This window comes from Phocoena sinus, chromosome 1 (assembly GCF_008692025.1).
Source record: "Phocoena sinus isolate mPhoSin1 chromosome 1, mPhoSin1.pri, whole genome shotgun sequence".
NCBI classification, from domain to species: domain Eukaryota; kingdom Metazoa; phylum Chordata; class Mammalia; order Artiodactyla; family Phocoenidae; genus Phocoena; species Phocoena sinus.
Genome location: NC_045763.1, coordinates 33155483 through 33179691, shown reverse-complemented (window position 1 = coordinate 33179691; position 24209 = coordinate 33155483). Strand labels below are relative to the sequence as shown.

General features: G+C 52.3%; 2 protein-coding genes across 11 annotated transcripts in view; both read left to right on the top strand.

Annotated features, from left to right (window-relative positions):
- LOC116764109 (general transcription factor IIF subunit 2-like) overlaps positions 1-24209 on the top strand; it is a 63198-nt gene that overhangs the window by 1520 nt on the left and 37469 nt on the right. The window lies entirely within an intron of this gene.
- The window catches only part of RIMS3 (regulating synaptic membrane exocytosis 3), a 39802-nt gene that overhangs the window by 1572 nt on the left and 14021 nt on the right, over positions 1-24209 (top strand). The window contains exons 1-4 of one of the 10 annotated variants that reach the window (XM_032652302.1): positions 2005-2043; positions 13139-13311; positions 18835-19001; positions 19368-19615. In XM_032652302.1, the coding sequence (XP_032508193.1) occupies positions 19399-19615 (217 nt within the window). In that variant the 5' untranslated portion in view covers positions 2005-2043; positions 13139-13311; positions 18835-19001; positions 19368-19398. Of the gene's footprint in view, positions 1-836; positions 984-2004; positions 2044-13138; positions 13312-18831; positions 19002-19367; positions 19616-24209 lie in introns of those variants that run through there. The other 9 variants (XM_032652289.1, XM_032652298.1, XM_032652314.1 and 6 more) reach the window with 9 other exon arrangements.

The window sequence follows — 24209 nt, the reverse complement described above, 5'->3', positions numbered from 1 at the left end:
CCTTCGTAAAACAGACCCACCTTCTAGGTCAGCTGAGAGGAGTAAATGAAATGGTGGATTTGAGCTGCTTAGCACAGAGGCTGGCACTCAGGAGACCTCAGTAGGTAACTGCTGAACTCCTGAGCAACCCCTGTGCCAAGGACCTGACGGATGGGCAGGCAGGAGCCAGGGGCTGAGGATCCAGCAGGGACCAAGGTCCCATCCCTCAGGGCATGCGGTCTCAGCAGGCCAGGCCTGAACTCTTCTCTCTCCCTCCCTCCTTGCTCACAGACACATCTGGTCTCTGGACATAATTGGGTTTTACTCTGCTGAGCCCAGGGCTGAGCTGCTACTTTCTGGGCTCACCCTGTTCCTAACCAGGTGATAAGCTCTGTGGGGTCTGTCAGGGGTCTGGGTGATGTCTGCAGCTGCAGCAGCAGCTGGCCCTTTAAGGAGGGAAGAAAACAATTATCCAGCCTGGGCATTGCATCAGCTGGAGCCTGGAGGGTCCCTGGGGAGGAGGGGGCAGGCTGGTGGTTGATTTCATTAGTGCCATGTGAGAACTCTCACCCAGGTCTGCCCCACTCCCAGGCTGCAGCCTTCTCCCCAGGGCGGCAGCCCAGCCCCATTGCCTCTCCTACCCCACCCCGGGAGCATCACCTTGGAGGACTCTGTGCACGCCCATGACACGTAGAGGGGGCTGTAGGGAAGTGTTTGTCACACTGGCCTTCTGCTGACTTGGGGTTGCAGGATATGCCTCCTGTACTGGCATTTTGCTGACCATGGGGGTGTCTCCGCCACTCGTATTTGTCTGACCTGGGAACTGTTTCTCCCCCACTGGCATTTTGTTGACCCAGGGGAGGGATGACTTCTACGTTGGCCTCTTACTGACAGTGGAGCTGTTTCCTGCACTGGTGTTTTGCTGACCCAACAAAGGAGCTGTGCTGCCTGGGCTGTGTGTGAACGGAGGCCACGGGTTAGAAACAGTTGTTCTCTGGTTGGAGATGAGCTGCCTGGGAACAGTGAGTCACAGCGGCAGAGAGGGCTCCAGGTTCTTGGGCACCAGAGAGACCTGGGTTCAAGTCCCGCATCCTCCACCTCCACACTCTGTTATACTTCAGGTCTCAGACACCTCTGGAAAAATAGGAGTAATTTACACCCATACTGCCCTACCCCCATCTGGAAGGTGCTTGGCAGATTAAATGTCATAACTGGATGTACAGCACCCAGCCCAGGACTGGCAGATGGAAGGTGCAGGCTGCGTGATGATTCTCTTCCCTTTGCAAGTTTGGGCTCCTCACACCTTGAGTTCAAGATGCCTGGACAAGAAAAGGAGGGTTGAGGAGGAGTGGAGAGAAGGGGAGAAAGAGTGCAAGGCCCTCCTGCCTCTGTTGCAGGATGATGTGCTCAGACACCTGATGTACTAAGCACTGTGTGTCAGGCAGCTCCTGCCTCCATGGAGCGGGCATTCTAGCTGGGAGACGGCCCAGAGCATGTGACATGTGTTGAAAGGAATGATGCAGCGACGGTAGCGTGACAAGGCGTTGAGGAGGCAGAGAAGGAGGGAACCGGGTGTGCTAAGGCCTTGGTGATGGCGGGAACAGGCCTGGTATGGTGGTGAGGGCAGGAGTTGGGGAGAGAGGGAAGAGAGGGGGCAGGAGTCAGCACAGCCAGGCCAGATCTCCTGGTCTATCTAGCAGGATACTTTCAACTTGGGAATTATCCTGAAGCCGAGGGCAGCCTCTAAAGGATTTGAAGCAGAAGAAGCAGGGGCTGATTTCCAGAGAGCGTGGGCTGGGGTCTGTGGCCCTCAAGCAGATCCTTCTCAGGAATGACCTTTTGCCCTCTCGTCCCCCCTTCCCTGTGCCCAGGTTGTTTATATGACTCACCCCAGGAGGGAGGAGGCCAGTCCCAGTCCCTCCAGCTCCCTCTCTCTGGGTCTCGTTGATGAAATTTATCTCTTGGGCCCAGGTTCTCCCAATCTCTCTGGGGAGCCAGAGGACAAGAGGCAGGGCTTTGGCACCAGCCAGGCCTATATTCACATCCCAGCTCTGCGGTTCTGAGGTGGGTAACCTCTGGCAAGGCACACCTGTCTCTGAGCTTCAGTATCCTCAGCTATAAAAGGGGGTTGATGTTATCTGTCCATGGGAAGGATAAAATGAAATTCCAGATAGAAATCACAAAACCCTATTGCAATGTCAGTTGGTATTTTAACTCTCTTGTAGGGGGGTTGACACCAACTTCGGGCCAGGCCCAGGCCTAGGCCTAGGGCTGACTGGGGGTGGAGGCAGGGCGAGATTCACCAGTCTGTGGTTGCACAGGGCAACCTGTGCTTAGAAGGACCCCACGCTTAATGTTTGACTGTCACCATCTTGAAATTCTTAATAATTTTGAACAAGGGATACTGCTTTTTCATTTAGCCCTGGGCCCTGCATATTATATGGCCCCACAAATTGGGTTGGAATAGGAAGAGGCAGGGAGCGACACAGACCTGCACGTAGTCCCCAGATGGAGGAGGGGTAAGACGGAGGGCATGACTAACTGTCCCAAGGTGGGTGGGATGTTAATAATAGTAACATTTATTTAGTGCTTACTGTGTGCTAGGTTCTCTGCTAAGCACTTGACATATTCATCTTCAAACAGCCTTATGAAGTAGGTACGATTATTATTTCCTATTATTCATCAATATTATCGTATAGATGAAGAAAGTGAGATTCAGGTTCTCGGCCAAAGTCACACAGCCATCAAGTGGCATCAAACCCAGGTTGTCAGATGGGAGGGCACGTGCCTGGACGAGGCATGTCCAGTCCTGGACATACCTGGACTTCACTAGGATGAGGCACCTCCTAAGCTGGGTGGGTCTGAAGGATAACTTGGAGTTTGCCAAGGAGGAAAGAGGTGTGTGGGGAAGGGAGGGCTGTCTCATCCCGGAAGTTCCTGTGCTCAGGAGTGATACTCGGCCAGGAGAGGTGGAGCCAAAGCCAGATGCTTCCCAGGGCTGAGAGAGGAAGCCTTTGGATTTCACGGTTCTGATATTCCAAGCTCAGAGCTTCTGGTCACTCTGTGCCCGGGCCCTGCTGCAACCATTATTCCTCAGAGCTGCCCTGTATTGCCCACTCTTCCCCCACTCCCAGGTAATCTCATTTACCTGACTTTAATGCCCTCTTCTGGGCTCAAGACCTGCAAATCTAACTACTTCTTGGACCACATTTAGATGTCTCATGATCAGTCTCAGGTCCAAACTCAGGTCCCAGCTCTGTCTGCTGGCACCTGCTCTGCCTCGTGTCCCTAGCTCATCTCTGCCACCACCATCCACCCACTTGCTCAAGCTGGAAAGCTGGAAGTCCTCCTGGACACCTCCCTCTCCTTCACCCCCACATTCCACAGCCAGTCCTCAGCAAGTCCTGTTGGCTCTCCTGAATATCTCTCCCCAGTCCGTCATCTCTCTCCTTGCCCACTGCCCCACTCCGGACCAGCATCAGCTCTCACCCGGACCACTGTGACAGCCTCCTAACTGGTCTCCTTACATTTCTGTTTTTGCCCGGCTTCATTTCAGGTTTCATACTGTAGTCAGAGTGATCTTCTAAAGATAAACGTTTGATTGTGTCATTTCCTTGCTTAAGACCCTTCCAAGATTTCTTGGAATAAAAGCCAGACTGACGTAGCCTGCAAGGCCCTGTGGGATCTGGTCCTTGCCTACCTTTTTGGATCGTCTGTACCAATTGCCCTCTCCCTGAGCTGCAGGACTTTCATACATGTTGTTCCCTTATCCTGGAATGCCCTTCCCCTGCTTATCTATCTCCTTCAGATAGATACCAGCTTGAACATCATTTCTGCAGAGAAGCCTAAACTGGAAACTAAACATCAGCCCCTTCCATAGGACCTTGTGCTTCTTTACGACACTCATCACACTTGACTGGCTTTTCCTCATCTCTCTTTCTTGCTGGACTGTGGACTCTGTGGGGTCAGGAATCCAGTTTTGCCTGGCCCCAGCACGTAGTAGGTAGACAATGAATTGTTCTGTGGGTGAAAGGAATAGATGAATCATTGCTGCTGCATCCTGACTAGGCTCCCTGCCTCCAGGCCTGCCTTTTCCAGTCCTTTCTCTGTATAGCCCCAGAGTTCTAAAACACAGAACTGACCCTGCTACTTAAAATACTTCAATAGCTCCCCATTGAGGGCAAGAAGGGCCTCGGCTTCTTAGCATGGGATTCAAAGCACGTTATGATCTGCACCCGAGAGCCCCTCCAGCCTCATCTCCCCTGCTTACCCCCTCCCCACACTTTGAACTCCTGTTCTTCTAACACATCAGGCTGTTGTTCTGTGCCTCTGTGCCTCTGCCCTCGTGGTTCCCTCTGCCTATAATGCCTCCGCACCCCTGCTTAGTCTCCCTGGAGAACATCCTTCATTCTTCAAAACCAGCTCAGCTGCCACCTTTGCTGGGAAGCCTCTGAGGAGCCCTCCCAGCCCTCCCTGGACAGAGTTGGTGCCCCCCGCCACCTCAGCCACATCCACACAGAGTCTACATCTTTTCCTCCTTGTGTCCCACGAAACTGAGCTCTTCTGGTGCAGGCACAGAGATTGTTCATCTTTGTGCCTCCAGCTCCCAGCTTCTCCCCTGTCCTTAATTAGGTCTTTGCTTGTATACAGAAACCCACTCAAGCCAGCCTCAGTAATAAAGAAGGGTTTATTACGAGAACACAGGGGGTTTGGGGGAACTGAGGAGTAGGAAAATCGTTACCCTCTGGAAGGTGAGACCTGTAGGCCAGGAGAAATTGAAGCAGCTGCTCTCTGTACCTTGTTGGCTGCCTTCACCTTTCTGTCTCCACACACTGGGTCTTCTCAGCTTCTCCAGATAATGGACCACTTATAGTTCCTGTATTTCATCCCTCAGTTCCAACTACATTCAGACATAGAACCCAGGGCTTGGCAGATCCAAGTCCAAACTCCCAGGAGAGGATCTTACTGGCTCTGAGGGGGTCAGGTACCCACCCTGGTCCAATCAACTGCAGCCTGCAGGGAAGGAAAACAAAGTCAGACATGCAGACATGGGTCTTGTTTGTTTGTAATCTGGGCAAGTATTACACTTCAAAAGACATCTGCTATAATTCTTACAGTGCCAGGTGGGCCTGGCCCCCGCCTTCCATCTGGACGGCACCTGGTGAAAACAGACCTAGCACTGTGACTTCAAGAGGAGTCTTTTCTGGGGGCAGCAGCACCCAGGGCGGGCTCCAGAGAGCCTGTCAAATGTCATTCAGGGGCCTGAGCAGAGAGTTAGGGAGATGAGACCCTGATTTTCTCACCTCTCTTTGGAGTGGGGGAGAGAGGGATGAGGAGGGCGTGAGCTGTCAGGACAGTTCTCTCTGCCAAAATCATATTCATCTCCTAAGACTCAGCTCATTTCCTTTTCTCAGTGAAGAACCATGCATGGTAGTTCCTGCTGTGAGACTCCTATTAGATGGTAGGTGTAAGGACAATTTGTAAATAGGAGAGCACTGAGCAATTTCTAAGGATTGTTATTATGGGAATGGAATGTGGCAACAGGGTGCCAGCTTGCCACCAGTGCCATCCAGGCTCCTACAGGAGGCAGGCAAGCCTAGAACTTCCTTCCCAACGTGAGCATGATCCCTTCAGTGAGACCTGAGATGACTTTCAGTGGCTCGTGCACATGCCACTGCATGGCATTGGCTCACATACTGAGAAAGTTGGTTCCCTTTCAACTCTATCAAGTCCAAGTTTGTCCCGGGAAGAAAGTTGTCAGTGCCATGCTGGTGTGTCTTTAACAACTTTCCAACACTTGCTGCCCTTCTTTTTTTTTTAATTTAAAATTTTTATTTATTTATTTATTCTATTTTTGGCTGTGTTGGGTCTTTGTTGCTGCACACGGGCTTTCTCTAGTTGCGGCTAGCGGGGGCTTCTCTGTTGCGGTCTGTGGGCTTCTCATTGCAGCGGCTCTTCTTGTTGTGGAGCACAGGCTCTAGGCACGTGAGCTTCAGTAGTTGCAGCCCGAGGGCTCAGTAGTTGTGGCTCATGGGCTCTAGGCGTATGGGCTTAGTTGCTCCGCGGCATGTGAGATCTTCCTGGACCAGGGATCGAACCTGTGTCCCCTGCACTGGCAGGCGGATTCTTAACCACTGTCCCACCAGAGAAGTCCCTGCCCTTGCTTTTAAACAGAGATCTTGGGGAACACCCTGGTGGTCCAGTGGTTAGGACTCGGCATCTTCAATGCCAGGGCCTGGGTTTGATCCCTGGTCGGGGAACTAAGATCCCGCAAGCTGTGCGGTGTAGCCAAAAAAAAAAAAAATCCCGGAAAACCACAGAGATCGTGACTGGCAGCTCTGTGTAGCTAAACCTTAATAATACGGCTTTGTTTTCACTGTACTTATTTCACTGTCATTTTCTATTTATTAAAATTGGTATCGGCTTTCCATTTACAGTAGTAACAGCATTTCTATTTCAAATAAATGCATTTAACTTAAAAGTGCCAATTTTAGGAAAAGAATTAATGAACCTTACAGGCCTATGGAGATTTGGCATAAACCACTGAGGGACACACAATGTTGTGTGGGTAATGCAAAACTGGGAAGTTGTACAGGGACGTCAGGGATGTGGACCTAGATAATCTTTAAGATCCCCTCCACCTACCTGGAGAATTTGGAGGTCTCTTATGCTGTGCCAGCCTACTCCGTTCTCCTCACGTTGTGTCCTGGCTTGGGTTACTTTCAGAGAATCATGCTCTGATTGTCCTGTAGATAGGAGAACGTGGGCTGCTTGCTTGGGAGGGGGGCTTTTGGAGTTGGGGTGTCTGGATGGGGGTAGGATGCCTCTCGCCTCTGAGGCAGGACTTGGGCACTCCTGGGTGGGGGCTTTGCGGGGGGGCGCAGGAGCTGCAGACTCCACAGTCCTCCAGGTACCCATGCACAACATGGGCCTTAGGGCCTCCCAGAGGGCAGGAGTCCCAGGGTGTGCAGAGGCTATGGGGGCCATGGGTGAGGGTGAGGCTGTCCCCAGGGCTTGGAGCCCAGGGACGGCAAAACCAGGAGGCTTTGGGGTCTCAAAGGTCCTGTTCTCCTTGCTCTCCCCTTTCCCACCTCTTTGTGCCACTCACTACCTGCCCCTGGAGATGGGGCAGCAGCCCCAGGGGGCCTCAGAGGACACAGCGGATTTATCCACAGGGCCCAAGACCAGGGCCAGGTGGGCAGGAGGAAAGTCCTGCCTGCCCCTCCCCACTCCCATGTCCACAGTGGGAGGGCAGGCCTTGGCTCCACGAGGGGTGGGGGGCCTGGGTAGTGTGGGGCGTGTGCTTGTGTATCCATGGTGAACGTCTGGGGGTCTCTGTGGAGGCATACTGTGTGTGTGTGTGCATGTGTGTAAGAGAGAGAGTTTGTACGTACGTGCGTGTCCGTGGTGAAAGGACCTCTGAGTGATATGTCTGAGGGTCTTTGTGGGGAGGCTCTGTGCGTTGTGTGAGTTTGGGCGTGTGTGGCAGGGTGTCTTGTGTGTGATGTGCATGTGGGTCTGTGGTGAATGCGTCTCTGTGTAATGTGTGTCTGTGAGGCATCTGGTGTGTGTATGTGTGTGTGTTGTGCGTCTTGGTGGCCTGCGCGCTGGGTGTGGTGTGTGCCTGTTGTTTTGTTTGTGTCGTCGTCTTTGTAGAAAGTGTCTGGCTCTGTGGTGTGTCCGAGTGGCAGTGTGCAAGTGTGTGGCGTGCACCTGGGGCTTTGTGCTCCAGAGAGGGTGCGGGGGCCAGGGGCGTGCCCGGGGAAGGCAGAGTGCGTTGAGGGCAGTGTCTGTCTGGGCTGGGGCCGAGGGTATGCTGGCTTCCCGGGAGTGTCCCCAGGGTGGGCGGCGGGCGAGGGCGGTGCCTTCCTGCTCAGCGCGGGGCTGGTAACCGGAGCCCCTTCCCCCATGAAATATTGATCCCGCCTAGCGGCGGCCCTGGCCAAATAAGGCCAGACCCGCAGGGAGCAGGGAGAGCGGGGGGGGGGGGGGGGGGGGGGGGGGGGGGGCCGGCCGCTGTCCGTGGTGCTGCCGCTTCCCCCTCGGCGGGGGCGTTGGCGCTCAGGCTGGGGCGGGACTGGGAGGGGGTGAGATTTCCCCATCTACCAACACCCTCAGCGGGGCCCCTCCCTCTGAGGATGAGCTAGCCTGTCCCTCTCACCTATCTGTCAGTTCTACCACCCTTTCTAGGAAGGGGAAACAGGGACCAAGTGAGTATTTGGCGGGGGAGGGGATCCAGTATCCCTCAGGGCTAGGGTTTGCCTGGGACAGTCCTAACTTACACTTGTGGTTCTGGTGTGATTGTTAGTAGTGTCTCTGTTCACTCTTTGAAAGAGTCCTAATTGCATGATAAATTATGTGCTCCCCAGCAATGAGGCTTTGCCCCAAAGACTTCTTCCCCTGCTTCTCTGCTCTGCCCCTGGGGGTTCTGTAGTCAGTGGGTGTGCAAAGTGCGGTGTGTGTGTTTGTGAGTGGGGATACTGTCTTTCCTGTGCTTGGGCTGAGCTGGAATAAGGGCTTTGAGCTGGAATAAGGGCTTGGGAGCCCCAGGCCCCTTGGGATCCTGCTGCAACCCAGACCCTCCCCAGGGAATCCAGCTCCCTTCTCTACCCGTCCAAATTCTGCTTTCCATTCAGGCTGTGCTTTTGTTCAGGCCTGGGCTTCCTTTGCCCTCCTGCGTCCTGGGCTGGGCAGGCCTCTTGTTGGTCTCGATGTCAGGGTGCGTAGGGCCTCCAGGTTGGCCATCTGTGTACTCACGACATCTTCTCTGAGTTCTCCTACTTTGACTTGCTGACTCTCCCTCCTTCGGTGGATTCCATTTTCCTCCGAGCCCTAACTGTAGGTATTACCTCTCACCCTTTCCTCACTCTGTACCCTCCTCCGGGCATTCTCCTTCCTTTCCACACCTCACTTTTCCCTCTTGGGAACACACCCAAATCCTGCCCACTCACACTGCTCTCCTGAACTCCAGGGAATCTGCTTACCTGTCCAACACCTCCATATGGGAGTTGCAAAATTATCTCAGGCTCATCATATCTAAAATAGGGACTCATGTTTCCCTCGAGCCAACTTTTCCCTCCAGGACCTCACGCTGTGGGGATGGCACCTGCTCACCCTTGCTGTAAATCATGTTGGATTCTGGTTTCTGCCCTTCCCCTAACCTTGTCCCATCGCTAACTCCAGGCAATCCCCCAAGCCCTCCCACGACTCTTGCACCCCTTTCCTCTTTCCACCAGCAGTGTCTGAAGCAGTGCAGCCCCTCTTACCCGCCTCCTGACTGCTCTTCCTGCTGCCGGGCTTTGCTCTGATTCTGCACCGTGTTGGATTGGTCTCTGCAAAACGTTACATCTAAACCATGTCAGATTTCACTCCCTTCAGGATTAAAGCCAAACTTCTTAGCCCTACATTCAGAGCCCTTCTTTGGCTGTTCCCAGCCCTCTCATCCACAGCTGCACATACGTCCTGCTCCAACTGCACTGCTCTGTTCACCAGCCTCTGAACATACCATTCTTTCTCTGGACCTTCCCAGCTAGTTTCCACCTCTTTCCTGCCACCTGTACCTCTCTAAATCCCACCCACCTTTCGAGGTGCTCTGCAGAGAATTTCTCCGTGACACCTGCTCTGGTCTCCCCATCCTGAAGTGTTCACTCTTTCTGTAGAGCAGCCAGGGTGTTTTATCTTTACCTCTCAGTGCTTTGGGTGGTCCTCCGACCAGCAGCGTGGGTATCACCTGGGAGCTTGTTTGAAATGCAGACACTCAGGCTCCACCTTCCTGTGACCCATGGAATGAGAATCTGCACTTCAGGAAGATCCCCAGGTGATTTCTGTGCACATTTCAGTTTGAGAAGCACCGGATGGTGCATCCACCGAGGGCGGCATCTTGCTTCTGTTCGGGAGTGGCTTCAGCCCCAGGGTGTTTTCTAGTGGCATTCTCAAGTGCCAAGTCTAGCAGCCCCTGTCAGGCAACAGCTGCCACATCTGGCCACAAGGTATGAGAGGGGGTGGGTGATGGAGATGGTCAGGAAGCATGTGCACTCTTCCTGGATGCTTCCACCTGGAATCTATGCCCCACAAGGCTCTGGAGCTCAAGCTCTGTAAAGCCACTAGAGTGACAGGAGTAGGAATCAGTTAATCAACAAAAAGACAGTTATCAAGCAGAGAGCAGAACTTTTCCCTCTTCACAACTACACATTGGTGGAAATGTCTGTTATTTTAATGTATTCCAAATAAGGTCACATCCTGAGGTACCAAGGGTTAGGACTTCAACATATCTTTTTTTTTGCAGGGGGGGCGGTGCACAGTTCAACACACAACAGGCAAGGATGGTATAGGGTCTGGGGGAGCATGACAGGGGGACTAGCCTTGTCTGCAAAGACTCTCCTAGGACATGCCATCCAGCCTGGGACTGAGTGCTGAGTAGGGATTAGCCCCCAAAGGTGGTGCGACACAGACCAGGTCCGCAGGACATGAGGGTGGGGACGGACTGGAGAAGAGCTTTCCAGGCTAGCAGGAGACAAAGTGGCACTTTTGAGGAATGAAAAAAATGCAAGTGTGGCTGGAATACGGAGGAGGGGCAGGAGTGCAAGATGAGCTGGGTCACTTCACTTGTGGGCCTTGTGAGAGGTTTTTACTTTCTCCTGAAGGAAACGGGGAGCTACGGGAGGCTGTCCCACAGGAGGGATTCATTCTGCCTTGTGAGCCATCTCCTCACAAGACTGAGCTGTCTGAAGGCCAAGTCGTTCGTCTGTGAACCCAGTTCTGAGGGAAGACTTGCGGCCATGTCCTCAGGAGGCCCCTGGCTGAGAGAAGGCACACGGCAGCCCCGTCTGAGGAAGGAAGGCCTGGCCATGCCCCAGCAGCCCTCAGTCCAAGTGGGGAAGACGAACCTTGCCCTCAGGAGCCTTGTTCTGAACAGGAGACGGGGCTCACCCAGCTCTGGGTCTGCTTCACCCTTGGGTGTCCCGACTCCTTGGAGTCTGGAGGACACAGGTTGGGCCCAACCACCCAAGCCTCTGCCTTGCTGTGAGGACTATGTCTGAGAATGTGTCCAGGGCAAGTGCGTGACCCGTATGGGCCCCTGAGGCCAGAGGCCCTGAGGCTGGGGGAGACCTGAGTACCCTGCTCTCCTCAGGAGATGTCTGGTTCTTGCCTTTGTATCGGGACCCAGTCTATCTGCTCAACCCATCCCTACCACACACTCAGAGGGCCGCCCCTTTACTGTGTGTGATGGGAGAGGCCCCCGCTGCCCAAAGCTGCCTGTCCCTTCTTGCCTGGGCTGCGTGGGCCAGGCTGGGTGGAGGAGAAGTGGGTCAGCTCAGTAGCCATGGCGACCGCAGCTGCTCCCAGCCAGCCTTCTCATCTCCTCGCCGCCGACCTCACGATGACATCCTTTGTTCGGCCTGTGGGGATGGGGGCTAGAGGGGTGAGATTGGGGGCCAGAGTGTGTATGAGTGTGTGTGTGTGTGTGTGCAAGCTCACACAAGCAAGCGCCTGCTCAGAGCTGGGCAGGGGCGGGGAGCCAGGGTGTGTGTGTGTGTGTGTGTGTGTGTGTGTGTGTGTGTGTCTGTGTCTGCCTGCCTGTGGCTGTCAGTGTGGCTACTTCTGTGTGCTTTTGTGTGGATGAGTATCTTAGTGTTGTGTGTGCATGTCTGTGTACGCATGTGATTGTGTCTTTAAGTGTGTATCATTTGTGTGGGTCTGCATGGTGTGTAATCACACATTTGAAATTCTGTGCCCTGTGCCTCTCCCGGTTATGCGTAGTGTGTGTGCGAGCCTAGTTTGGAGGAGATAAAAGTCACATAACCAGGAGAGGAGCTGGCAGAGTGCTCCCTACTCAGGCTGGGTGTGCTCCCTGGGTCCAGCTTACCCTCCCCCACCACGCACCAGCTCTGTCACCCACCTGTCTCTCCCTGAGGGGGAAAGTGAAGGCTAGAAACAAGGGATACCCCCACCTTCTGTAGATGCAGGTAAAAAAAAATCAGTATTACCTCATGAGCTGGGTCTCATTAGTTGGTGAGGCAGCACTGTGTTAAGAGGGATTCTGAGGTTAAGTCTGGCCTCTGACATGGGCACAGATTGGCATGAACAACGTGGTGGGCAGCCCTAGTGCTAGATAAGGGTTGGGGCAGGGGTCTCCAATGCCAGACGCAGCATCTGCTGAGGGACCAGGAGCTGAGATGCTGGCAGGGAAAAGCACAGCTTCACATGTCAGCTCCCACCTCAACTGAGAGGTGCAGGAACCCAGATCCCACACTTATCCTGCACCCAGGGCTGGAGTGGGCGGTGATCCTATTCATCTCGGAGCCTTCCCATGAAGTGGTTACACCTGGTTGCAATCCAGACTCATAAGCACCAACACCTGTGAAGTCCTTTACCATTTACAAAGGCAGATTATGAATAGTAATAATATAATTGCCCAGCTGAGCATTTAGCATGTACCAATCCTTTTTTTTGTAATATTTCATCTAAGAATCCTAAGGTGGGCATTATTATCCCAACTTGAGAGATGAGGAGCTATAGGCTCGGGGGGTTGTTAAGGAAATTGCCCTGGGTTATATGGCTTGTAAGTGACAGGTCTAGGTTTTGAACTAAGTCTGTCTGCCTCCAAAGCCTGTGCTTTTAATTACTGTGCTTTCCTGCTCCTCATTAACCCATCTGACCCCCAGTCCAGCCCGGAGAGTCAGGCTGGGTCCAGATGGCCAGTAGACTCATTTTATAGAAGAGGAGATGAGGGTTCAGAGAAGCTGAATGACCTGCTCAGGGTCACACACTGTGGGTGGAGCCAGGAGTTGGCCTCCTGATACACCCCCAATACACACACTCCTGACTGATGGTTGTGTCACAGAGTGTCTGGGGAGGGACACAGACCCCATCGGTCAGGGGGAGGACAGAGGAAGAATAGGGTCTGAGCTCCTTAGCAGTTGGACCTGGATGAGTCCCTTGGCATTAGCACCAGCAATTTAACATTAAAGTGCCTAAAGGCAGATTAGGGGTCTCAGGAGTTTGGACAAGGAGGAAACAGCATCAGAGAGTTGAATGATTTGCTGAAGGTCACACAACTATCTCCAAAGTCTGTCTCTTTACTCCACAAGCTACTAGAATCCCTGGAGGACACATGTCCTCTCTAGCCCTTCCTCTAAGCTCCCCTTTTTCCTTCCAGACTCTTATCACATCACCTCCTCCTGGAAGCTACCCTGATTGTCTTCATCTCCTTTCTTGAAATCTGGTGTCTCAGAAGTTAGCAGAAGGCTTGTGTAAATGCCCTAGGTGTGTGCTGTTGGGAGGGGCACAGCCCCCTGTGATGGGAACACCACATTCAGATTCATCAGTTTGGTGAGTTTGGGTTGTCTTCGAGGTGAGAGGTGGGGAGGAAGCACCTGACAGGTGATGTAGGACCTGGGAGTTAGGAGTCTTGGTTTGTAGCTCTGGTTTTGTCAACAGCTTTCTGTGTGACCCTGGGTGTGTCTCTTTCCCATTCTTTTTTTTTTTTTTAAGATGTTAAAATTATAATGTCATATCATCACAATAATCTTTTTTTCCCCATGATTAGCTTTCTGGTTTTTTTTTCACACACACACACTGTATTTTATTTTTACAAGAGATAAATAAACTGACACTAAGCATTGTAAATGCATGACCACAACAAAAGCAACAATGATTGCAATTACCAAACACGAAACACGCTCATACTGTGTCGTAAATATTGACATTCAGTCCAGGAATCCTCCACTGCAATAGCTCCTTTACTTTGCAGTGAAAATTGATTTGTATATTTTTTGCCTCTGAGTCCTTGTGGGATTTTTTTTTTTATTCAAACAGAAAGTCACAAAAATTATAATCCTCCTCATCAGTTCACTCAGTCCCATGTAATTAATTTTTTTTTCATCTTGGTCTTTTGTTAGCACTTTTATGAATTCATCAGTTTTCCATTACTCTTTCCCATTCTGAGCCTTGATTTCCTCCTCTGCAAAATGAAAGGCTCAGGTTGGAATAGGGAGGCAAGTCAGTTTGACCTTAGGAGCTGGTTCTCATCAGTTGGTGATGCAGCGCTGTGTTAAGAGGGATTCTAAGGTTAAATCTGGCCCTGATGAGAAAGAGAGAAGGATTAGTGATGTCTGCTGTGTGCAGAGGATAGGCGGGGGTGGTAAGAGCCTTAGGAATTTGCCATCCCTTACAGCCTAACAGTCCATCACTCTGTGACACATTCCTTGGTCTTTTCTGTTGAAAGGGTGGGTAGCTAGTTTCATCTTGGGCTTTTGGATAGCCTTGCTGATGCTCAAAAAAGGTTTATTAACTTGTTTAGACACACGGTCAAAAGGACCAAGGGGGGGCTTCTCTGGTGGTGCAGTGGTTTAGAGTCCGCCTGCCGATGCAGGGGACGCGGGTTCGTGCCCTCGTCCGGGAAGATCCCACATGCCACGGAGCGGCTGGGCCCGTGAGCCATGGCAGCTGAGCCTGCGTGTCCGGAGCCTGTGCTCCGCAACGGGAGAGGCCACAGCAGTGAGAGGCCCACGTACAGCAGAAAAAAAAAAAAAAAAAAAAAAAAAAGGACCAAGGGGCCCAGGGTGGCCAGGCAGAGCCTGGAGTCCTGCCATTGTCAGGAATCAGGAGAGGTTTGGGGAGCTTTACGGGTACTGAGACCCCAGGGTAGAGGTCAAACGTTGAAGGCCAGAAAGAAAACGCTAGGCTCCTTCCTTGGGGAACTTGGAAGGTATCTGCTGGCATGGAGCTTGGCAGGAGTGGGGGGGCAGTAGGAAGGGATCCCTGAAGGGGACGTCCAAGCTGTGGCCATAGATGCTGTTATAGCAATAGATGGGAGTCAGCAGGGAGAACTTCAGAGTAAGGTTTCTGTGACCCAGCAAGATCGTGGGAGTGTTTCCTTCCATCAGGAGCCATGACCTGGATTGGGAAAGGGACAGTCCTGCTCAGAGGCAGGGAATTGTTGAAGTGACTTTTGTAGAAATTCATTCAGCAATCGTTTAGAACCACCAGGATGTGAAGTGCTGTGTTCTGTGTCCTGCCGGCCCCTCACCACTCTGCCACCATATCCAGCTGCTGCCCCTTTCCCATCCCTGTGGTCTGATGGCTGGGGGTGCTGCTGTGAGTACCACTGCCTTCCTCACAGGGGCCAGGTGGTTGGCTCTGACTGGCTCTCTGTCTTGCCCGTCTTGAGCCAGGCTGGCTGCCAGAGAATCAACTAGAGCCCTAATTCTGAGCCTGCCGCTGCCATGCGTGTCAAAAGGACTCAAGAGAGCACGTCCTCTGACCCCTTCAGGTTACACACAGATGAGGAACCCAGGCCCAGAGGAGGTCACACAAAGAATCTAATCTATACAGTATACATTCGAATCCCACCTCCTGATTCTGAACTCTCCCAGACTGCCCTACCCTGGACTTGGGACCGGGGGGCAGGCCCTAAGGTCCTGGGTCCAGCGCTTTGGGTCAGTCTCAGCTCCTCCTGTCCCCTTGGGGGTAGCCCCTGCCTGCTGGGCCCTCCTAAACATCCGTCAGCTCTGCAGGCCCCCTGGGTGATCCCCGGGTGGTTAAAAATGAGAGTGTGTCTGCGGATGGTGCAGAGTCCTGGACGTCAAAACGTCTGCTTGTCGGGTTCCATTCATTATTCGTGAGGAAACACGAGCCCCTGGCTTGGCAGGGTCAAGAATTTTGTCCCTTACCCTCTTTCCTTCTCTTCCCCTGGGAGCAGTGTTCTTGAGCTTCCTGTCGGCAACACCAGGGAAGCAGTTGCTTCTCCAGCTGTGGTCTGAGTGGCATCTCTGCTGCCCCTCAGATGCTCACGCCAGCCGTGGGAACCTGGGCCAGAGTGGGTTTTCTCATCACAGATACCTCGCTTACAATTTTCTCAAAGAACCTGGAGACCCGGGGCAAAGCCTGAACAGGAGGGCTGGGCCCCCCTCTTTGGGTGAGCTCCGGGGTGAAGGAGTAGGGGCTGCTGAGCGTGTCTGTCTCTTCGTGGAAACAGGAGACCCGGAAACAGGAGTCCAGGCCTGGCCACTTCTTAGCTGAGTTGGATGGGCAAGGCCTTAACTTCTCTGAAACTGGGTTTTCTCATCTGTGACTTGGAGATAACTACACATGTAACAGAAACACTTTAAGGAGTAAATTAGGCTTTTGCTCTAGCTGGTTCAAAGTATCAGATAAGTCCTCTCCCACCGTCCACCAAAAGACCGTGCACATACCCAAAAAAACACACAAACTGGCACTAGAATTGGAAACTAAAGAGATCGTCATAGGCCCAAGTCCAGGGGGACTTTCCATTAGCTGCAAGGTTGATGGGGGATGGATGGAGAAATAGAATCCGAGACTCTGCGTACATCACGGCCAGCAAGAACAGTCTAGACAGCCACAAAGACGTCAAAACATGGCTTCAACTCATCCCTACTGTCAGCCCTCATTCACCAGGCTGGCGGGAGCCGTGCTGATCAGGAGCCCAGGTGGCCATTCTCGGCTGTCTGGGGACCGTCTTCCTCTTCAGCTGGAGTGGTGCCTTCCCTTCCCACCCCCATCTCCCCTCTCCTTTCTATGTCCTTTTGAAAAGTCGGATTCCTCAGGGTGATGGGGCCCTGAGCCCTGGGATGGGAGCTGCCCTGGGGAAAGCGCTGGGGGCTACAGCAGAGCTGGGAAGGGCTGGGGGCGGAGCCTGCCTGCAGCTGTCTCTCCTGTACTCTGTCCGAGCCTAGGACTTTCAGGCAAGTTGTAGAGGGCGACAGGGGGAGATCCCACCTCTGCACTAAACAGAGCCAGGGGTGCCTGCTGCCCTGCTCCCCGGAGTGACTTCCAGCGCCCTCTGTCCTCTTTCCTAGCACTCGTCGGAATCGCCATTAAATATTTAATCGCATAACTAGTTATTCACTGTCTGTCTCTCCTGGACTGGAGGCTCTGGGAGGGCAGGACGAAGTTGGCCTGGCTCACTACTGTATCAATGGCACTCAGCAGAGGCCTTGGAATTTTAGGGGTTTAAATTTTTTTAAACATTTTTTTCCTCAATTTTATACTCACAGAAAAAATATTTTTCTTTTTTTTTTTTGGCCGCACCATGCAGCTTGCAGGATCTTAGTTCCCCAACCAGGGATCAAACCCGTGCCCCCTGCCGTGGAAGCGCGGAGTCCTAACCACTGGACTGCCAGTAAATTCCCCCAAAAATATCTTTCTAAAGTATATTATTAAGTAAAATGATGACCTTTAGCATAAATATAATACTTAAAACTTGGGATCACTTGTGGTGATCATTTTGTAATGTATAGAACTATCAAATCACTATCTTGTGTACCTGGATCTAACATAGTGTTGTAGGTCAATTATACTTCAATTTTTAAAAATGAATAGATAAAAATTTTTAAATTGCCTTGATTATTTTAGGACATCCACTTGCCAGTTTCTACAAGAAGGCCAGTTAGAATATTGATTGGGACTGTGCTGAATCTATAGATTAATTTAGGAATAACTGACATTTTATTTTTGGAATAGTTTTTTTAATTGAAGTATACTTGATGTACAGTATTATATAGGTGTACAGTATAGTAATTCACAATATTTTAAGGTAATATCCATTTATAGTTACTATAAAATATTGGCTATATTCCCTTTAGGTATTTGTTGAATGCAGCATTAGAGAGAAAATTTGTCTACTTTGGAAAGGAATTTGGCAATATATTCCAAGAATCAGAAAAATGTTTATGCTCTCAGTATTAGGCAAGATGCTTTTGGATGTAACAGAGAACCCTGAGTCAAACTGACTTAGGCAATGGAAAACGCATTGTCTCACGTAGCAGGAAGGCCAGAGAAGGCAGGCTCCAGGTTGGCCTGAGGTCCTTTCTGTCTCTGTGCCATGCCACCCTCAGCAGCACTGGCTTCATCCTAGGGTGGGCTCTCTCTCGGGAGAGAGGTCTTAAGGGAGGAAGGGAAAAGACAGACAGAGGGAGAAGCATCCACCTCTCTTGTAAGCCTGGAATCCAAATCTTGCCCTTAGGTCAGATTGGGCCAACTTAGTCACATGCCCACCCTTGGGCCAGTAAGAGTTACCAAGGTCAATGCCACTCACTGATTGTTTTAAACAAATCAGGATCTGCCTCTAAAACAAGGGATGAGGTGGACAAAACCAGAGCTCCGTCAGGAAGCAGGAAGTGAAAAGCTACCAGTGGCGTTCACACTCGATAGCCCAGTCACCTCATTTCCAGGAGTTGATCCTAAGGAAATAAGCAGATAAAAATCAGTGGACAGGGCTTCCCTGGTGGCACAGTGGTTGAGGGTCCGCCTGCCGATGCAGGGGACGCGGGTTCGTGCCCTGGTCCGGGAAGATCCCACATGCCGCGGAGCGGCTGGGCCCGTGAGCCATGGCCGCTGAGCCTGCGCGTCCGGAGCCTGTGCTCCGCAATGGGAGAGGCCACGGCAGTGAGAGGCCCGCGTACCGCAAAAAAAAAAAAAAAATCAGTGTACAAAAATCTTTATTGCAGTGTTATTTAAAAGACAGGAGAGAAAGGGAGAGACAGAGAGAGAGAGAGAGAGAGAGAGAGAGGGAGGAGAAAGTTGGACTTGATCTAGGCAGTAACTGTATTGAAATATTTAAGTCAGTTATAGTGCCTCCATACAATGGAACATACTGGTGGCATTTAAACATTTCTACAAAGTGTTAATAACATTGGAAAGTCTTCTGATATAACATTAAATGAAAAATAGCAGGATATAAAATTGTATTGGCAGTATGAGTTCAGTTATTTTTTGAAATGTGTGAAAAAGAGATTGGGAGGAAATCAGCTAAGATGCCTGTAGTGGCTGCCTCCCAGTAAGGGTGATTTTCCCTGCTTCTTTACACTTTTCTGTCCCACCCGCTTCAAGCAGGAGGACCCCTTCCACAGTCTGCCCAGGCTGGAGCCAGTTTTGTTCTGCCTGTTCTCATTTTTGGCTGTGAAAACAACAGTCACGCTTACTGAATATTTACTCCGTGCCTGATACCGTTCCAGGCACTTTCACCTGCACTAATTTAATCCTTACAACAGTCCTACGAGGTAAGTGCTTTCATTTCTCATTTTGCTGAGGTGTTCACTGAAACCCCAAGATGTTCGGTCGTGAGGTCACACAGCTAGTGGGTAGAGGCCTTTGGAATTCAAGAGTGGGTCACATAACTGCACAGCCTCCGCCTTCACCGCCAAACCAGGCCACTTGTCAGGGCAGCCACGTGCTAATGAGAATAGTCCCGTTCATCGAGCCAGATTCTGGGCACACGCTTTACATTGACTTGTTCATTTAATCCCCACAACCTCAGAGAGGCTGAGCGCCTTGCCCAAGGTCACACAGCTAGGAGGGGGTGGGGCGGCGGTAGAGGGGCCCAGGGTCTGACGTGGGATCCCTTTGTCTCTCCCGCTGCCCCACAGGGTTGCCTGAGGCCCTGCCGCCCCGTGGATCATGTTTAACGGGGAGCCAGTTCCAGCCTCAGCTGCGGCCTCCAGGAACGTGGTGCGGAGCTCCAGCATCAGCGGCGAAATCTGCGGACCCCAGCAGGCTGGGGACGGGACCGGGACCACCACGGCCAAGAAGCGGCGCAGCAGCCTCGGGGCCAAGATGGTGGCCATCGTGGGCCTGACCCAGTGGAGCAGGGGCACACTCCAGCTCCCCCAGGCTGGTGAGGGGTGTGGGCCCCTCACAGTGACTGGGCGCCCAGGGGCAGTTCTCGCGGGTGGGCACTCCTACCCCCACAAATCCTTATGTCACACTTACCACATACCAGGTGCTGCTCTGGGTCTAGTACGTGTCCTACTCACTGACTCCTTCTGTAACTCTATGTGGAAGGTACTGGAGCGCAGAGAAGGGAAGTAAGATGCCCCAAACTGTACAGCTAGTAGGTGGTAGAGTCTGGGTTCAAACCCCAGCACTGGGCTCCCGAGTTCGTGCTCCTAACCTTGGTACTCTGCCGCCTCTGCACAGACTTACACACTTACCAGCAGTTATTCATTAAGCAGCCGTCATGCTCCTGGCGCTGTGCTGAGCGACACCACAGCTTCACAGAAACATCCACGAGATCCAGTCTCACCTATAGTCTTCGAGCTTCCTAAGTACGAGCAGCCGCAGACATATGTTACAAAGCCACGAGAGAGACACACACGTACAAGGACACATGCCTTGCATAATCACATAAATAGCATGCTCAATTGCTCAGGAAACCTCCCCTTACGCGCACGCACACTCAGTGGCCCGTGGTCATAGAAACACGTCACGTGTGTGTATGCCTATACCTCACAAAGCCACATGCATACACCACCTTCACAGCTACCTCCTGATGAATACAGCAGACTTTCTCAGACACCTGGTTATAGAATCCTACTTATGCTCAGCCTGGCGGGTGACCCACCTTGTCACACACAGTCACATCTGCAGCTCACGTCACAGGGGAGCCAGCTCCCCCGACCAAGACCTCCTCACTGTGTGGCATCAGCCCAGACACCAGCTGGTTTTGTTTTAAAACCTCTTCCTGCTTATTCTGCTCAGAGTAACAACTTCCCTAAGAAACCTGCAAATAGGCAGCTGGATGGGGGTGGTGAGGTGTGGGGCACTGGAGGATCCGGGGAGAATGCCCGTCAAGACTCCCAGCTGGGGCTGGGGCTGGGGGACTTCTCCAGGCCTTAAAATAGATTTTTACAAAGCCCTCCACAGGAGCACGTGGGATGGTCTTTTCCAGCAATCAAGCTGCGATATGGTTTCTGGCTCAGAGAAGTGCTAGACGGGGAGGGGGCTTGAGATTATGAGTGCCCCAGGATGAGCATGGCCCCTGTGAATATGCTTGACACTAGGGAGTCAGGAAGATGGGGATCTAGGAATCCAGGAGTTGGGCTGGGACAGGACCAACGGGGTGGCATTAAGGTTGGGGGACTAAGATTGGGAGGGCCCCCAGGAGTCTGGCTTCAGGAAACCAAGCCCTGCTGATTCAGCTTCAGACCCAAAGGTCTCTTCATGCCCAAATGATTTGGAGGGACGGTCTTCCAAGGCCAGAACAGGTGCCTGAGTCACTGTGAGAATATCAGTGATCTGCCTGGGACTGTCCACCTACCTAGGCTCCACAGTCAGCAGGCAGGGATTGGAGCAGACACCAGGATGACCTCCAGCCTTGAGGGGAAATGAACGATGATGGGGCTTCCAGATAACTTGTCTCTGCGGTATGCAAGGGCATGGCTGAATGCCTGGGGAGCCAGGGGAATTGCCCACTGCCCTTCTAACCAAAGGTCTCTCTGAATCATCCAGTTGCCAAATGTCAGAGCAGCAAGGGGCCCTGGGGATCTGGAGATCTGGTCTGATGTACTCATTTTATTGATGAGGTATCTGAGCCTGGAGACTAGAAGGTACTTTTTTGGAGAAGGACTTCAAATTGGCCTTCAGAGATACACCCTGTCATTTACTAGCTGGGCAACTTGGGCAAGTTACTTCACCTCTCTGAGCCCGCTTCCTCATTTGTAGAATAAGGACAATAATACGTGCCTTGCTGCATTGTCCAGGGGATTGAATGAGATAGGATGTGTAAAGGTATCCAGCCTCTTGCCTGGCACGTACTAGACACTTGGTAGATTGTTGGTGCTATTATTACCCATGGTCACACAGTAGGGCCAAAAAAAAAGTGACTTCTCTGGCCTCCACAGCTCTGCCCCTTGCTTGTAGAATACTCCTCTCCTCTTCATAATTACTTGTCCCCATTTTGTTCTCCCAGGCCTTGAGGTTGCCAGTGTCCCAGCTTAAAGCGCCATCCTGGGTCTGGCCTCAGAGGGAGGTATGGGGCCGATCACTGAGGGCATTGGCCCCGGAAACTCTGTTCTAGGATAAGATCCTAGCAGGGTGACCCTGCTGCCCCCGGTGGGATGGCTCAGTTCCCTGCAGGGCGGGGCTGTGTGAAGTGGGGAGGAACTCCTCTCCAGGACCCAGTCTCCTGGGCTATGAGTCTGCCCTTGCCAGGTCCTCCATACTGCTCATTGGCTTGAGCCTCACCCATCCTATCCTCTTTGTTTCAAAGCCTATTCTATTGCGCCAGCCTCCCCTCTAGTTCCCCTGCCTTCTGCCTGCCCCTTCCATTTTATTCCTTATGTTGCCCTAGAATGGCCTTCCAAAAACTCACCCTGAAACTTTAGAGGACTAGTCCTGGCTCTAACTCCTCATGGGACCTTGGCAGGGTCACTTTCCCACTGGGCCTCAGTTTCCTCTTCTGTAAAATGGAGCTTCCTTCTAGATTTAACATTCTTTAAGTTGTGGGAGCAGAGAGGAAGGTGGGGTCAGATCTTTGGACTCCCAAGACACAGGTGGGTTCTGGCCTGGCCTTAGGCTGGGTCTACACAGGGCCATCCTGGGCTGTCCTTGCCTTTGCCCAAATGGAGCTTCTCTTTTCAGTACCAAGGACAGTGGCTCTCCCCACCCAGTCTCTGGGCCCTGGACCGGGGTGGGGCGAGGGCTCAGGATCATTGCGGGAGATCCCATGGGGAGTGCTGCTGGAGGCTGTGTTTTCCTCTCCCTTGTTCATGGTGGGACAGATGGGATGGTGCCTGGAGTCTTTTGGTCTCCAAGGACCACAGAATTATTGCAAGCAACTTGGTCCGGTTCTCTAGGGAGAGAGGCTACATGAAGTTACTCCCCAGATCGACAGAGTTCAGAGACTGGACAGATATGAGACCAGTAGAGGAATTTTCTCTGAGTTTGCAAGACCTTCCTCCTCACCCAGAGACATGGAACTTAATCTCTGCTGAATCACATCTCAAAACAATGTGGAGTTGGTGGAAGGGAGTGAAAAGTAGCATATCAGTGAACTGGGAGTCAGTGGGCCTAGGGTCTAGCCCCAGCTCTATGGGTGCTTGGACTTTAGGTTCCCCATCTGGGAAATGGCACTTCAGGATTCTGTAACTTCCCTACCCAGGGGCTCACAGTAGGTTGGGCAGATCAAAGAAGGTAAATTTTCTCCCAAATGGGTCAAAGCTTTCCTAAGCTCTAGAAGATGGAGGATTGGGGTCACGAGGTGGTGAGGCTCTGACTTCAGCTCAGGGTGTATGTTGGGGAGGGTTTGAGGAGAAGGAGGGTGAAGTGTGGCCCCCACAGGCCCTTCTGTCTTCTAATCAGATTAGAGGGGATGTGGCAGTTAGGAGCAAGGGACAGGGCAAGTCCACCCCACCTACAATTATTGCCCAGCCCTCTGTGTGTGGTGGGTCACACACCATTTGTGGGTTTGCATCTATGTGTGTGATTGAGCAGATGGGTTCAGCTCCTGGTGTTATTATGGTGTGGAGGTCACATGTGTGTGGCAGGCTGTGTCATGTGTACGTGTGACTAAGACTTGGTAAGACCATTTATGGCTGTGTGACTGTTATATGAACATACACACGACCTTGTATGTGAGATAACTGTATAAACATACGTGATTGTTGGCACTCGTGTGTCTGCTTACGCCTGTGCGAAAGAAATATGCATGAGCTAATAAGACTCTGTGTGGGGGAGGCGGTGTTTGTAAGAGAGACAGACACGTTGATGGTCTCACTGATTGCTGGTTAGTAGCTGTTCCAATATCCCAGAAGCTGGGGTGGTTCCAGAGGAGACATTCCTCCTTACAGCACCCCACTCCCAGACCCCCCATCCTGTCCTCTCAGCCTTTTCTCTCCCGATGGGGCTTCCTGAAAGATAAGTAGGGCAAAGCAGGAGGAATAAAGGCCCCCTTCTCCCAGGCTGGGGTCTCGAACATCCCCTCCCGACCCACCGTTGGGTGTTAGTGGGAGAGCGAATTTCCAAGGTAACCAGCTCCCCCTTCCCCGCTGCTTTCAGGGGCTGTGCTGCCTCCCTCACCCTGGCCTCTCCCCATCCCTGTAAGCAACTCCACTCTTAATTTGCCTGGGCCTCTAACCAGTGACAGCAAAAGGCTCCTTTGGTATAGTCCCTATCTGAGCGTCACTTCCCTCCCCGTCAAGCTCCTCAGGCAGCCGAGCTTCAGGAGGGGAAGTCCCTGAAAACCCACAACATGTATTCTGTCCGCCCCCCCCCGCTGCCAGGCAGAGAGAGTGTCTAAAGGGACCACACTGCAATGCTGAGGAGGTTGCCATGGAAACCCAGGCAGGATGGTGCCGCTGCTAGGAGAGGCAAAGTGCCCTATGTTCCATGCAAGGCTGAAGAGGGGACCTAGGGGAAGAGGGCCGCCCGAACAGGAGCTACAGAGACACTGGGGGTGAGCTGTCACCACACAGCTTCTGAGGTTCTTCTGC